Genomic DNA, 16,530 nt, shown 5'->3' with positions numbered 1-16,530 from the left:
TATTTGGTCATTACCTGGGTAGCTGCTTTATGTCCTAAAGCTATGTGTTGAATTAACTAGATGTACAGAGTAGGGGCTCAGGACGACCTTTGCGAAACAGAGAGCAGTGTGATTTTATGAGATAGATAGCCTGGACTGTTGCGTGCACAGGAAACAATGCCACGGTTCCGCGTGCCGCTCTCATCAGATACAGTGCGCAGTGGATGGGACGACGGCTAAAAGCTGGGCCTTGGTTTGGGTGACCACACATGGTGCGCGCCTTGCTTCCAGAATGAACAACGCTCATCGCTTTGCCCTGTGGGCGCTCAGCGTGGCCGCCACTGCCATTCTAGCCGACATCGCAAACAGCGTAAGTCTTTGCTCTCCATATGGATGTATACTAAGCTCTTCTACCCGGTGTAGCAAGATGAAAGCTCATGAATAGTGGAATGATCATTTAAAGCAAACAAATCGTTTGTATTGTCTATTTTCAGTTATTCCCCAGGGGATTGACTGTAACTGATGTTTGACATTATGAGATGCTTTCGTTTTGTTGTTTATTGTTGCGACTTATTTGTAACTATTTATTGTCAGTTTCACAGTTATGACAATTCGTCTCAGTACATATCAGTGAAGAGTAAAATACAATGGTACACCTCCCTAATATCGTGTAGGGACCCTGCGAGCTCTCAAAAGTGCCGCAACACAACGTGGCATGGACTCGACTAATGTCTGAAATAGTGCTGGAGGGAACTGACACCATTTATCCTGCAGGGCTGTCCGTAAATCCGTAAGAGTACCAGAGGATGGAGATCTCTTCTGAACAGCACGTTACAATGCATCCCAGATATGCTCAATAAGTTCGTGTCTGTGGAGTATGGGGACAGCGGTAGTGTTTAAAGCCAGAAGAGTGTTTCTGGCGCCACTCTGTAGCGATTCTGGGTGTGTGGACAGTCGCATTGTCCTGCTGGAATTTTCCAAGTCCGTCGAAATACACAATGGACATGAATGCATGCAGGTGATCAGACAGGATGCTTACATACGTGTCACATGTCAGAGTCGTATCTAGACGTACAGGGGTCCCATACCATTCCAACTGCACACGCATCGCACCATGAAAGAGCCTCACCAGCTTGAACAGTCCTCTGCTGACATGTAGGGTCCATGGATTCATGAGGTTGTCTCCATACTCGTACACGTCCACCCGCTCGATACAACTAGAAACAAGACTCGTCCGACTAGGCAACATATTTCCTGTCACCAACAGCCCAATGTCAGTGTTGACGGGCCCAGGTGAGGAGTGCAGCTTTGTGTCGTGCAGTCATCAAGCGTACACAAATGGGCCTCCGGCTCCGAAAGTCCATATCGACGATGTTTCGTTGAATGGTTCGCACACTGACACTTATTGATGGCCCAGCACTGAAATATGCAGCAATTTGCGGAAGGGTTGCACTTCTGTCACGTTGAACGATTCTCTTTAGTCGTCGTTGGTCCCGTTCTTGTAGGATCTTCTTCCGGGCGCAGCGATGTCGTAGATTTGATTTTTTACCGCATTCCTTATATTCACAATACACTTGTGAAATGGTCGTACACGAAAATCCCCACTTCATCGCTACCTCGGAGATGCTGTGTCCCATCGCTCGTGCGCCGACTATAACACCACTTTCAAACTGATTTAAATATTGATAACCTGCCATTGTAGCAGCAGTAACCAATCTAACAATTGCACGAGACACTTGTTGTCTTATATAGGCGTTGCCGGCCGCGACGCCGTATTTTGTCTGTTTACATATCTCTGTATTTGAATGTGCATGCCTATGCATGTTTCTTTCGCGCTTCAGCGCATGAATGACCCAGTGCCTGGTGTCGCAAACTGAGAGCGACTTTTGACAGACAATTCTGTTCCAGATACTGCAGATCAGTGGTCGTCAAACTTCTTTAAGCAAGAGCCAATACTGACATTGTGGGGCGGAACCTAGGGCGGCATTATGTACTATGTTATTATTAACTTATAACCCACATAAATTTGTACGTTATGAGCTCCCAATAAACTAGCTACACAGTGAACTGACAAAAGTCGTGGGATGGCGATATGCACATATAGGAAGTTTCACAATTCATGCTTCACATTTCTAAATGCTGTAGAGGGGACTTAGCAGATCAAGTTTTACTTAGGAACCTATGTCCGGAAACGGTTCGTTTCCATGTTACAAGGAAAACAAGATGTATACCTTTCAGTTTCATTTGCTGTGATATAACAACAGCTGTTCGATATGGTGACCATCTATTTCGGTTCACACAGTGTATCTGCACAGTATGTTCGCATAAACTCTGTCCAACACACATGGTGTATGATTAATCGTTTCTGCCGCAGCATGATCCGTGTGTCATCAGATCTTCCTCCGACAGGACAGGGGCCTCGTAAACAAGACTTTTCACGTGGCTCCACAAGAAAAAGTCTCAAAGGGTTAAATCTGGCGATCTTGGTGGCCAAGCGTGCGGTACACCTCGACCGAGCAACCTGTCCCCATAGACTCCGTTCAGATGTTTTCGTACGCGAACTGCAAAATGTACTGCCGCGCCATCATGCTGGAATCAAAATTAGTGCCGAATGTCCAATGGCACATCTTCCAAAAACTCCGCCAGCGGTTGTTGCAGAAATACCAAGAAACTGGCATGCCCCAGTCACACAACCATCGCAGATGCTTGCCCAGACATTGATTGCGAAGGTGTGCTGAAATCATAGGGTACACGTGCCTTTGGGGTTTTCTTGATACCAAATGTAGTTATCTCTAGCGTTCAAAACATCTTACCTCTTGAAACGCGCTTTGTCGGTGAACAAAATTCGCCTTGGAAACTGAGGAAAATCCACACAACTGTGTAAAAACCAAGTACAGAAATTGACACGTGGCACAAAATCTGCCGGTAGCATGGCGTGTACCTTCTAAGGGTGCTAGGGGTGGAGTTTCTGTTCGTGCAGAACACGCCAGACAGACGAGTGAGACACAAGTAAGTCACGTCCAGTGGCTCGAGAACTCGTCGATAGGTTCTCTTCCACTTGATGAAGCATTCCCTTTACTAGTACAACGGTGCGCCACCTTTTTGGATCCCCACAATTTGCTCTATCACTTGCTGTGCATTTTCCACTTTCCCACAACCGTTGTTCTACTCTGGAAAACATGGATGAGATTGAGTCACACGATTTTGAAAGTACTCGTGGTACAGACGTTGAGCTTCTCTTCCATTACGTCGAGCTTCACCGCAAATTAACAACAAATCGATGTACTTTGCGAAAGTGCACTCAGGCTTTCTGTTACTGCAGTACTAGTCACTTTAATTTCAATAGATGCATCACCAGGAAGCATGAAAACAACGGAGGTAGAAACAGAGGTCATCGTACCATTCATGAATATAGGTAGCCTATCATAACAGGTGAACTGCGTAAGAAAAATAGGGCGTGGGGCTGAGTCGCTCTTGTTTTCCTTGCAACAAGGAAACGAACCGTTTACGGACTTGGGGTCCCTATGTAAAACTCATCTACTAAGTCCCCTCTACAACCTGTAGAAATGTGCACCATGACTTGTGAAACACCCTGTATATACGAGGCCTGTTCAGAAAGTAAGCTCCGATTGATTGCCAAATTGAAACCACAGTGAACATCAGAAATGTTTTACTTGTAACAATTAGCTACACCTTTCAGCTACTTCTCTACGTAGTCGCCGTTCTGACTTAGACTTTTGTCATAGCGTTGTACCAACTTTTCAATAGCCTCATCATAGAAGGCAGCCGCCAGTGCTTTCCGCCAATTCTCCACGCTGGCCTACACCTCGTTGTCTGTGCCAAAATGTTGTCTTCAAAGACAGCGGTTCATGTGACCAGAGATGAAACTCAGGGGGAGACAATTGCGGACTGTATTGCGGGTAATCTCACATTTCCATTTGAAAACGATGCAGGAGCATCTTCATTGCCCCTGCAGAATGCGGCTGAGAATTGTCTTGAAGAAGAAACAGCACGACAGTTATGTAATGTTAGCTGAATAGCTTCAGGCGAAATTTCTCACCAGGCCCTCGTACTTGGCGGCAGACACTATTTTCTAGACATCTTTACGCACTCACTGCGAGCTCAGAAATGAGAAGAGCGACGTGATGCTAACTGGGGTTATACTAGAGACACTACCCAACACATCTGTGCAAAGCTTTATCGGATTTTCATAGTCGTTTCCATTTCGCGACCGAACGGAGCTTACTTTCTGAACGCCCCTCGTAGATGGCGGTAGTATCGCGCAGACAAAATAGGTAGTGCATTGGCGGAGCTGTTACTCGTACTCAGGTGATTCATGTTAAAAGGTTTCCCACGTGACTTTGGTCACACGATGGAAGTTACCAGACTTTGAACGCGGAAAAGTAGTTGAAGCTAGACGCATTGGATATTTCGTTTCGGAAATAGTTTAGGAATTCAATATTCCGAGATGCACAGCGTCAAGAGAGTGCCGAGACTACCACATTTCAGGCAGTACCTATCACCACGGACAACGCAGTGGTCGACGGCCCTCACTTAGCGACCGAGAGCAACAGTATTTGCGTACAGTTGTCAGTGCTAACAGACAAGCAACACTACGTGAAATAACCGCAGAAATCAATGTGTGTACGACGAATGTATCCGTTAGGACAGTGAGGTGAAATTTGGCGTTAATGGGCTGTGGCAGCAACCGAACGACGCGAGTGCCTTTGCTAACAGCACGACATCGCCTGCAGGGCGTCTTTTGGGCTCATGACCATATCGAATGGACGCTAGACGACTGGAAAACCCTGGCCTGATTAGATGAGTTCCGATTTCAGTTGGTAACAGTTCGAGAGTGGCGCAGAAATCTCCCCCCACCCTCCCTCCTCCCAAGTTGTGCGCAAGACACTGAGTAAGCTGATGGCAGCTCCATAATGGTGTGGGCTGTGTTTACATGGAATAGACTCGGTCCTCTGGTCAGAGTGAAAATATAATTGACTGGAAAAGGTTATGTTCAGCTACTTGGAGACCATTTGCAGCCATTCACGAACTTCATGTTCTCAAACAACGCTGGAATTTTCGTAGAGGACAATGTGCCATGTCACCGGGTCACAGTTCTTCGAGATTGATTGGAAGAAGATTCTGAACAGTTCTAGAGAATGATTTGATATCGCAGATAGCGCGACATAACTCCCATGGAACATTTATGGGACACAGTCGACATGTCAGTTCGTGCAGAATATCCTGCACCGGCTACAGTTTCGCAATTATGGACGGCCGTAGAGGCAGCATGGCTCAAGATTTTTGCAGGGTACTTCCAACGACTTGTTGAGTCCGTGCCACGTCGAGTTGCTACACGCCGCCGGGCAAAAGGAGGTACGACACGATTTTAGGACGTATCCGGTTACCTTTTTCACCTGGCACCAAGTACTGACTATTAAAAATCGGCACCATTCCGAACACCTCATGTCGACTGCTATTTATTTCAGATTGCTGCCACCAACAGTGACCCGAAAGTTGTGACACAATAATTGTCTGGCGGAGTATATTTGTGTTGTCATTGTGAGCGGATGAGTAACTGATCAGTAGCAGTAATTGTTAATCTATATCTATATCCGAAATCCCGCTCCAGCTACTGCCGGGTCTGGGTGCTGACGAGTCCTCTCCATTTGGCTCGGTCCTCCACTTACTGCCAGGTCACACCTCTCCTTTCAACAGATATTCTCACTCCCATTTTCCACCGTGTTCTTGGGCGCCCTCGAGGTCTTTTCCCATCCATATTTAGTTCTTCCATAATTTTGGGGAGTTTCTGTCCATGCCGCCCCTTAACATGCCCATACCATCTTAATCTCTTTCTTTCAATTTCTTCTCTCATACTTTCTTGTTTGAGGTCCTTTCTAATCTCTACATTCCTTACTCTGTCCATTCTTGTTTTTCCCTTAACTGCTCTGAGAAATTTCATTTCCCCTGCTTGCAGTCTGCTCCAGTCCATTTCTATCATTGTCCATATTTCTCCATCATAGGTGACAATAGGGATTTAATAATTCTTGTACATAAGGAGTTTTGCTCTTTCTGAAACTTCATTATTCCAAATCAGATGTTTTATTGTTTGGTAGAAATTGCCTCCCTTCTGTAACCTCCTATTAATTTCGTTAGTTATTCTTCCATCCCTAGATATTTCACTCCCTAAATAAGTGAAACTTTCTACCACTTTGAGGGGTCCTCCATTCAAGGTAGTATTTCCGTTGATTCCTTTCTCTCTTCCAAATACCATTACTTCACTCTTATCTTTATTTATTTTTAATCCATACCTTTTCATTATTTCCTTCCAAGCATCAAGCTGTAACTGTACGTCTATCTCTTTATCACCCCATATTACCATATCATCTGCAAAAATCATCTTTTTGTCTTTTTCTTTTACTATATCTTTAACTGCCCTATTCATTCCCTCCATCACAACATTAAAAAGCGCAGGAGATAGAATACTTCCTTGCTTAAGTCCTTGTCTTATTTCGAAGTATTCAGAGTTCCCCAATGGTGTTCTAATTCTACAATTGTGGCCTCTGTACATTGTCTTTATAACATTAATGTATCCATCTTTTATATCTATCTTCTTCAGTTCTTCCCAGAGTCTTTCCCTGTCAACTGAGTCATATGCCTTTTCTATGTCTATAAAAACCATTATCATCCTTTTGTTATACTCCCAACTTTTTTCCATCAGTTGATGGATAGAAAATATCAGGTCGATCGTGCTCCTTCCTTTCCTAAACCCATGCTGTTCTTCACACAGCTCCTTTTCTATCTTTTCACTTATTCGATTCAGTAAAATTCTTTCAAAAATCTTGGCTGTATGACTCATGAGGGTTATTCCTCTGTAGTTTTTACAAAGTCTTTTATTGCCTTTCTTGAAGATGGGAACAATGTCTCCTGTTCTCCAGTCGTCAGGTATTTTACTATTTCTCCACATGCTTGATAGTACTCTATATAGCCACTGCACTCCCACTGGACCTGCTGCTCTTATCATGTCCACTGATACTTCATCAGGTCCTGAGGCTTTCCCCCCATTCATCTTCTTCACAGCTTTTTCCATTTCTTCCCGTGTAATTTGTCCTAATTCTGCTTCCAAACGTCTCTCAATTTCTCCATTATTTGTTGTTTCCTCGTGTATCTGTTCCTCAGCGTTTAACAGCTTCTTAAAATGTTCTTTCCAGAGATCTTTTATATTCCCTGGATCTTTAATAATGGTACCGTCCTCTGTTTCCATCTTTACTGGTACTTCAGAAGCCTTCCTTTTATTTTTCATCATTTTATAGAACATTTTCTTATTGCTCTTCACATCTTCTTCAAGTTTTTTTGTAAACTCTTCCCATGCCTTTTTCTTTGCTGTTTCCACTATTTCTTTGCACTTCATCTTTTCCTCTATATATCTTTTTATGGTCTTCATCATTTTTAGTTTTCCACCATTTTCTCCATGCTCCATTTTTTCTTCTAACTGCTTGGATTGTGGTATCATCCCACCAACTTGTCTGTCTTATTTTTTCCTTTCCAGATGTTCTGCCACATACTTTTTGTGCTGCTTCGACTAAAGTGTCTTTAAATAAACTCCATTCTTTTTCTACATCGCAGAAAACTTCTTTTGGAAATTTTTGTGTGATTAATTCTCTGTACTTCTCAGCACATTCACTCTCCTTCAATTTCCAATCCCGTATCCTCATCACTTTCTTCTGTTTTCTATTTTTCACACACTGAATCATTTTCCATTGTCCCACCAGTAATCTATGGTCTCCATCTGCACTCACACTTGGAATTACCTTCACATTTGTTACTTTCTCTCCCCATTCCCTATCTACTAGAATATAATCAATTACACTCTTTGTTCTTCCATCCCAACTGTATCTGGTGATGACATGACTTTCTCTCTTCATAAACCATCTGTTTGCTATTTTCATTCTATTCCTCTGGCACAAATCCAGGAGTCTTTCCCCTTCTTCATTTCTGCCTCCATATCCAAAACATCCCAATACTTGCTCAAATCCCTTTCTGTCTTTGCCTACCTGTGCATTAAAATCTCCCATCACTGTATTAGCACTCTCTATATGGTTTTCTAACACATTTTCAAAGTCCATCTTCTCTTCTTCGCTACATCCCACTTGAGGTGCATAATTCTGGATTACTTTTAGTGTTTCTTTTGGGGTCTCAGGTTTAAGATTATGATCCTGTCTGATATATATCTCACATTTTTAATACAGCTTTGTACATTCTTATTCACCATCACTGCCACACCATTTCTACCAGACCTGTTATTCCCACTCCAGTACAGTTTTCCTCCTCCTCTCAAATTCTTCTCACCTTTTCCCTTCCACTTTGTTTCGCTTAATCCCAATATATCTAACTTCCTCTCTGTTAGTACATCTGTCATTTCTTCCATTTTTCCATTAAGGGTTAATATATTAAGGGTGCCAATATTTAGGTTATTTTTCAGTCCAGTTGGTTTCATCTTCTTGTACTGATGAATATCATCAGGTCTCCCATCATTTGCACCAGTACTTGAAGAAGCAGCGGGGTCAAATCCTGAGTGATTCGTTCCGTGGCTCGTCTGTGTTTTGAAAGCAATATATGAAGACTTTCCTACTGGCTTGCTAGGCCTAACGCAAGGAAGGATTTTCTGTTGGGGTTGTCTTCCTTAGCCTTTGGAGTTTCTCCTCCATCACAAGGCAGTGGTTCCTTTCTCATTTAATCCCCAGAAAGGAGGGTTGCCTCATCTGCCAGCTATGCCATTCCGAAGTCTTCCTTCTCCTCCGTCGCTGCCATTAAGGTCTTCACCCGTAACCCTGGGCATGGGTTCCGTGTTATACCCCACGGGATTGGGTCCCTGCCTGAACTCAGCCATCCTAGCACTCCCGTCTACTGAAGTGTAGGATGCCCACCCCTGCGACGTGGACGCGCCAGACAGGAATTACCCCAGTGAAGGAATAGGGAAGGGTACCCTACCTCCCTGGAGCCAGGATAATGATTGTGTATGGTGCCACAATCAAAGGGCAGTAATTGTTAATACTCGGCAGAAATCCAATCTGCATTTGGGTCGCATTTCCTTAACTCTTGTGCAGGAAGGTGTGCAATATACTGCTGCATCTATTTTCAATAAGCTACCACAAGAATTCAAAAATATTAGCAGTAATCCACATGCTTTCAAATCGAAAAACCAAAGTTTCCTCATGGGTCAATCCTTGTATTCTGGTTAGGAGTTCCTTGAAAAATGAAGCTGATTCTTATGTTACATTGTTGATTGCGTTTACTTAAACTCATGACTTTACGTTTTGTGGGTTCATAAACATTTTATTTTGTCTGTTATTACTTTTATGTTGTTATTTCATGTACTGACATGTTCCATGACCTTGGAGATTTGGCCCTACGAAACTAAAAGTGTAAATAAAAAATAAAATAAACTGAAATGCACTATGCAGTATGAGACACCAGTGGTTTGCACAGTGGACTCGCATTCGGGAGTACGACGTTTCAAATCCCCATCCGGCCATCCTTATTTATGATGTCCGTGATTTCCGTAAATCACTTACGGCATGTGCCAGGTTGGGACCTTCGAAAGTACATGGCCTATGTCCTTCCACAATCAGAGCTACTGCTCCAACCTCTATGCCGATGGGACATTCAACACTAATCTTCCTTTTTATAATGTAAGACACGATCACAAAGCTTTACTATACGTTTTGAATGCCATTTTTCTTATACTCCTTGCGTTTTATTATAAAAGCCTTAATTTAACTTCATATTCATTGGTACAAATACGTAGCACATTTGAAGATAACCGTCTGACGAATCCGTGTTGCTTCCCTGTCAAAATGTATACCATAGTAACTGATCGGTACTAGTTGCGCATGACCGTCACTTGTCAGTACTGGAAGACAAACAACTGAAAATTCCCCCACTCACTCCCTATAGACCAACAGTGGTCAAGCTACTTACCGCTCTCCCCTTAAGGTAAGCGGCCAACTTATCTCGCTTTCGAATTTACCAACGTCAATTAAAATACAGGACATATTACACTTTCACTGTTTCTGTAAGTATTTTGGTTTATTCCTGAGCAGGAAGCTCTTAAGGTTGGTTGGTGTTTCTCAATTCGGCCATTAGTTGTTAGATGCATGTTACTAAAAAAATGACTGAGAACCGTGAGTCTCACAAATACTCGATTCGGCCTGCGTGTGATCCGCGGGCCGCAGTTTGACGACCGCTGTTGTAAATTTTGAATGAATGGAACGGAATCTAATCAGCTGTCCTGCCTGCCAGCGCTCCCTGTTAGCAGGTAAAGTTGTCCTCATCTGCCAGTCTTCTATCCGCTGATCACGAAGACATCAGACCTGTTCATTTAACGCGATTGTTTGAGTGCCGGAGTTAATAAGATAAAGACTGAAGGGGAAGGAAGCAGAAAACCACAACTACAGACCAAAAAAAACAGCAATTTTAAATAAATCAAAGTATGTTGTTTATCTAAACCGGTAAATGCGAGGTGTTCCTGTTACGCAATGGGAAGCAAATTTACCCGCCGTTATGGATGACTTGCCATCCAGCTGTCCTGCTGTCGGACAAGAAAACTACGTGGAGGAAAAACTGTAAGAAACAAATGATAAATCGTCTAGTCCCTAGAGAGTGGCATTTCTAGAATGGCAATCTGTTCTTGTTGGTAAATAGCGAGAAAGAAGGTGGTTAGCCATGACGAGTTCCGGATGTGAACGCAAAGAAAAGAGCAGCGTGGCTCAGCTTACCGTATCTCCCTTAATGAAATGGTAGTACCGGCTGCTGCGCTATGGGCTGCATAATCGCGTAATTAAAATGAACAAAGCAGCCACGAGCACTGTATCGCGAAACGTACTAACTAAAACTAATTGACTCTGCGCAAGGCTACTTCCAAGGTGATGGATGCCAGCTAAAGTACAATAAAACAACTTTCGTAACAACTCACGTAGCAGTAGCAAAGTGACACCTTCTAACAGCTTCCGTAGCAACTCCCATAGCAGTAGCGAAGTGACACCTTCTAAAATCTGCAATGAACGGGGCTAGGGAAGTATCTCTTCGTGGTTTTGTAAGCTCGGACGCAGCGCACCAGTGTGACTCTTCGAAGTGAGAAACGTTGCTGTGGCCAACTTTACTGGGGTGTGACAGCGAAGGCAGTTGCTGATGTTTCCAGCTGGTGGGCCGCCAGACCTCTTCGCGTCTAAGCTGGATAACTTGTTGCGGTGCCAGGTCAACGAGCACGGCAGGAAGTGTTGTCGATATGTAGCTTCGTGTGAAACGTCCCCTTTTTGGAGAATTATACAAGACTGTGCTTTGACTGACACACAATATTTTTTTAGCGCAACGCAATCTGACTTTCAAAAATCCCTACAAAAGAATGGCCCTGACTAACATTAACCTATACGTTTCACAAATCACTTACCTCACAAAAATATTGGTTACTCGAACTACTGCAATATAGCGAGCGCCACTACTGCCAGCTAAATAAAAGATTCTAACTACTGAGGGCACTAACTACTGATAGGCATAGTTAGCAAATGAAAGATTTTGATAGAGAACAAATGATGTATTTGCCTTAATAGTCATAATATATATAGCAGTTCATGACATCCAGGCTTACAAATTTCGAAACTCCGCCATCTCTCTCCCCACATCCACCACTGCTGGCGGCTCACCTCCAACTGCGCAACGCTACGCGCTGTTCACATCCAGCTGCCGCTGCCCAACACTACAATGGCAGACAACAATGCAAACTGGACACAGACTGCACACAGCACAGCCAGTGATTCTCACACAGAGCGCTACGTGGCGTTACCAATAAGAAAACCTAAACAGCCTACTTACATAGCCCCCATGCTCCCCACAAAAAATTTTACAAATTGTTTTGGGCAGTGGCCAATAATGATTTGATAAAATTTTTCATAATTACAATAACAAAGATATCAAATGCACACACTTATTGATATATTGTTGGTCAAAAGCTAAAATTTTCTCACAGTCCACGAAGATAGTCCTCATCGTTCATCATAATAGTAATTACAGTTTTTTTCACAAAGTCTCATTAGTAAAAGAAATTGCACACAGAAGTAGTGGATTTCCATGCAGTCTTGAAGAAGTAGTGTTGTCCTTCCAACGGAAAGACAGTGCTGACTCTTGACCTGCAGACAAGTAATGGGCCACAACAGAGCAAACCCACAGCAGAGTCAGTCGAAGTTCGGAAGAATATTGGTAGGTAGGTCATCACAGAGTAGACCCACTGTAGTGCTTGTAGAGATTACGGTATTGGTGGGCCATCAAAGATGCAGACCCACTGTAGTCCTTGTAGAAATAATGGTATTGGTGGGCCATCAAAGATGCAGACCCACTGTAGTCCTTGTAGAAATAATGGTATTGGTGGGCCATCGAATGTGCAGACCCACTGTAGTCCATGTAGAGACGGCCAGCAGCCATCTGTTGCGACTGTGCAGGTGCACAATCACCATCGAAGAGTCTTGCGGAGAATATAGCAAGTCCATAAACCACCACTTGTTCACTCACAAAAAATTTTTTTTTGAAATGTCCTTAGAACCAGCAATGCTGTTATCCTGTCCCTTGCTGAATTTTTAACACACGTGCAAACACTAACAGTCCCAACTTCTCACATACTGTGCATATATTATGGCCAACAGAAACGTGTGCAGTGAAATGATACTTAATTTGAAGAACTGGTTACAATTACAATTTGATAACATAAAAATACAATAACAAAGGTACAAAATACATCATTAAAACATAATAATACAGATAACATTTGTAGTACAGGATTTACAAAAGAATCGAAATAATATATACCTCAGTGTTACAGGAATTATGACATGAGTACATACATAAAAGATCAGAATAATTTTTGAAACATCAACTTCACACATGAACATTAAAACAAAACAGAATAAATAATGTTTAAACATCTTTACAAAGTAAATAACATATTATTAGAAAAATTCTACAACATAACAACATCAGCTAAACACATAAAGACAGGATGAACACAAATACACAAGGGTACACAAACATATAGCAGAATAATACAAAAGGAAAGAATAGGGTTTGTTGTACTGCAGTCCAACCCAGAACTTCATTCCATATATCTTTCCTCTTATTTCAACATTTGTTTCCACCAAAAAAATTCTATCCAAGCATGCTTTCTGTATTTATACGTTCACACATTTTTACCTCATTATTTATTTTCCATTATCTTACCTCACCATTTATTTCCAAGAAAATCCTACCTAAACCTGTTGTCCGTAAACCCTACTTTTTTGGTTCATATCCTCTTTCAAAATACTTTTTTTTGGCCAAACCATTTTCTTATAGCTTCTCAATGCATTTCTTCCAATTCATCACAACTCGTTCTCCCATATAGCCTGCCCCATCTTAAGCTAACTTAAACCTACTGAGCTCAGATGCTAAACTAAGGAACGAGGCAATGCAGCAGCACAAAACAATTAAGACAAACAGCAATGATAAAAAATACAAATGGCAAAGCAAGCAGCATAAATTAGCAGAGCAATTTCAATATTACAACTAATATAAGGCAATGTGCAGCAAACAATAAAAATAAATCATTAGTAAAACTGGCTTAACAGAATAACACAAAGTCAAATTCAGTAACACTATGCCTGGCAAACAGCAGCAGTAAATGCAAAAGCTTATATCTAAACATGACATAGCTCAAGCAGAAAAAATATTACACTAAAAATGGCCATGGCTAATACCTATGTCACATCTTAACACTATAGTGATGCATCACTGTAACTTGCTCTAGCAGACAAGTTACCAAGTCACTGACAAAAATTATGTATGCAAATCCTGTGAAGTGGAAATGTCTTTTTGTGCTCCCTCATTTTTTTGGAGTACATCAATCATAAAGTTATTTTTTACTGGATCTGTAGGCATAAAATATCTATATTAGTACATCTATAAAATTTTATTTTAACCAATGCTGCAGTGCAGCTAGAAACTAGATGTTAAACAAAATGAACAATTATATATATATATATATATATATATATATATATATATATATATATATATAAAGCAACATATGAAACGTCATTCACTAGGCAAATGGCTTCTCCAAAGGCAAAAAATTCTCTCAACTAGAAAGACAATAGATGTAAAATGTTTCTCATCATTTCATTAGGAATTTTAGTAAATATCATAAATTAAGAGCTCCACAGTGTAATCATATGTTTTCAAGTACGAGCGTGTCGTATTTGCGATGCTTTTTACAAAGGAATGTCAATAGCGAGGATAATGGCCTCTTTTCCTTTTTTTTTTTTTGCACCTAATGGCTTTCTTTTGTCAGACGTCTACCTCTCAGCTGGGCGCCCAAAACGCATTACGCCAAGGTCACTTACCTTTCTTGCTGAAATATTTATGACGGCAGTTTCCACTACAGTGACAGTCTCATATAAAAATTTTCACAGGTCGAAAATTTGCGTTACAAATGTGTAGAAACAAAATCCTGTAAATATAACAGCGTCCAAAAAATTTTCGCCAGCATTGTGATACATTCACGCATATACACACATTTCATATCTCTTAAAGTACGATTCTTGGTTTCCAACAACCTTTTTCACAAACCAGAGTCCCTAACCACTACTCATTATTCCTTACCTTATTCGTCGACACTTCTTCAATATTTCATCATAACAGATACGTAGCATAATCAAATAACTCATATAGCATCAGCTTATTGATCATAAACATATGGCAACAGCATAATACACGTCATCATCGTAATAATAACATCATAAAACCTCAGCCAAATCTCAAAATCGTCGTAGCTTCCTCCAATAGTGTCAAAACCTAAAAAAAATTCTCTGCTCATGTCAAAAGTGTCATCTGCCTCAAACGTACTTTAAAAATCATGATCCCATACCAAATACATCATTCAAAGCTCTCATAGTATCACAATGGTTCCAAAAAAATATGAACAATTCACTAAGTACAGACAAAAATACAATTCCATAAGTATGAAGTTATCCAACTGTGTAATTGTGTAACCATCTGTCACTGATGTAGAAAAAAAATGTTTATCTCTCAGTTAAATGATCAGATAGCTGTGTAATTTGTGTGTTAGAGAAATATGGTACCGATGTGTAAATTTGTATAAGCAAATACCATATTAGCTAAGGCTCCTTGTGCTTGCCAAACACATGGTACACAAAGTAAGCGTGTACCCCCCTGAGGATCAATGTAATTATACCCTCAGGTGTTGCAGATTAGAGCAATGGAATGAAATGTATCACGGAAAAACTTCGTATCATTGTACTTCAAATATCTTTAAAAATAAATGTTTTAAGTACAAAATTAATCACTTAAATGCGTGTCCTGTAGCGCTAAATGTGCGTCTTGCTGTAAGATAATTCTGTGGAAGTATGGTAATTATCGTCCTCCGAAAGCTAAGTTCTGCAGAAGTCAATGTACTTACCCCATCATAAACGAAAGTGAAATGCTTTGTGTATAGATATCGTAGTTATTACGTACATTATTGTGATCAAGAAAGTACTATACTGTAAAGTATTATTGTGCTACGAAAAAGGCCCTCACATTGTAGCTTACTACTAAAACATGTTTTGCTTTCCAGAAGAATTCAGAAAAACTGTGCGGATATAAAACAGATACACCGCAAAAACAACATTGTAAATTGTCACTCATTAATAGTGTCGTGATATAATCGTGTATCTGTCAAAGAAACCAAATGCTAAGTCATCATTAATTCCACAGAAAGTACTTTAAATCCAGAATGTATTTTCAAGTAAACCAAAATGTTGCATTAAAATCTCATTAGCAGTACTGGTAAATGTTCTAAGTATGTGAGCCTTATAGTCGTTACGTAATCATGCAACTAACAAGGAAGAATGTACACACCCAATAACACTGTGTCGTCTGTTCACAATAACAATGCATTCGTAATTTCTGTTTAAATAAGTTCTCTTGGTTCTTGACTGGATATTTAACTTCAAACATTGTTGCATATTAACAGATTCTAAGTCTGACAAAGCATACCAGTAATGTAAAGTGAAAAGTTATACGGCAAAGACAAAGTTAAAAAACAGATTATCTTTCAATAAACGGTTTTACATGTGAAATGTGGTGTAACCCTTTGCTCTTCCTAGTATGCAGAGTTTCAACTTTAACACACGGTAAAGAATACTGGAATTTTTCTCAAGGTTAGCGTCTATGTTATTTTTCCCTGAGCCAGCGGGCGCACGTGGCTGCCTGCAGTGCGAGTCATTGTCTGTTTCTTTGTTGGCGCGCATCGTTACTGGGATTAGGAGACCTAACTTCTACAAATTCACCTTGTCGAGAGTGCCCTGCTCTGTTTGGATCCCGCCAGTTCTGATGGAATTCAGGTCTGTCGTTTTGTCGGTAGTTTACATAGTTTCTTGTTTGTCGGTCATGTGGTGCAGAATTTATAGCGGAATCGTAACTTCGCGCTGAACTGTTGAGTCTGAAGTTATTCTGTCTCCCTTGATA

The 16,530-nt window shown here is 41.2% G+C and overlaps 1 protein-coding gene across 2 annotated transcripts in view; it reads left to right on the top strand.

Moving 5' to 3' along the window:
* The first annotated feature begins 233 nt into the window (after window positions 1-233).
* LOC124777523 overlaps window positions 234-16,530 on the top strand; it is a 202,934-nt gene continuing 186,637 nt past the window's right edge. For both annotated transcript variants that reach the window (XR_007015744.1, XM_047252970.1), the window contains exon 1: window positions 234-349. Coding sequence is in view for 1 of the 2 variants with exons in the window: in XM_047252970.1 (XP_047108926.1) it covers window positions 272-349 (78 nt within the window). In the remaining variant the exon portion in view is untranslated. The remainder of the gene's footprint in view (window positions 350-16,530) is intronic.

This window comes from Schistocerca piceifrons, chromosome 2 (genome assembly GCF_021461385.2).
Source record: "Schistocerca piceifrons isolate TAMUIC-IGC-003096 chromosome 2, iqSchPice1.1, whole genome shotgun sequence".
NCBI lineage: Eukaryota > Metazoa > Arthropoda > Insecta > Orthoptera > Acrididae > Schistocerca > Schistocerca piceifrons.
This window is presented reverse-complemented; position numbering and strand designations above follow the sequence as displayed.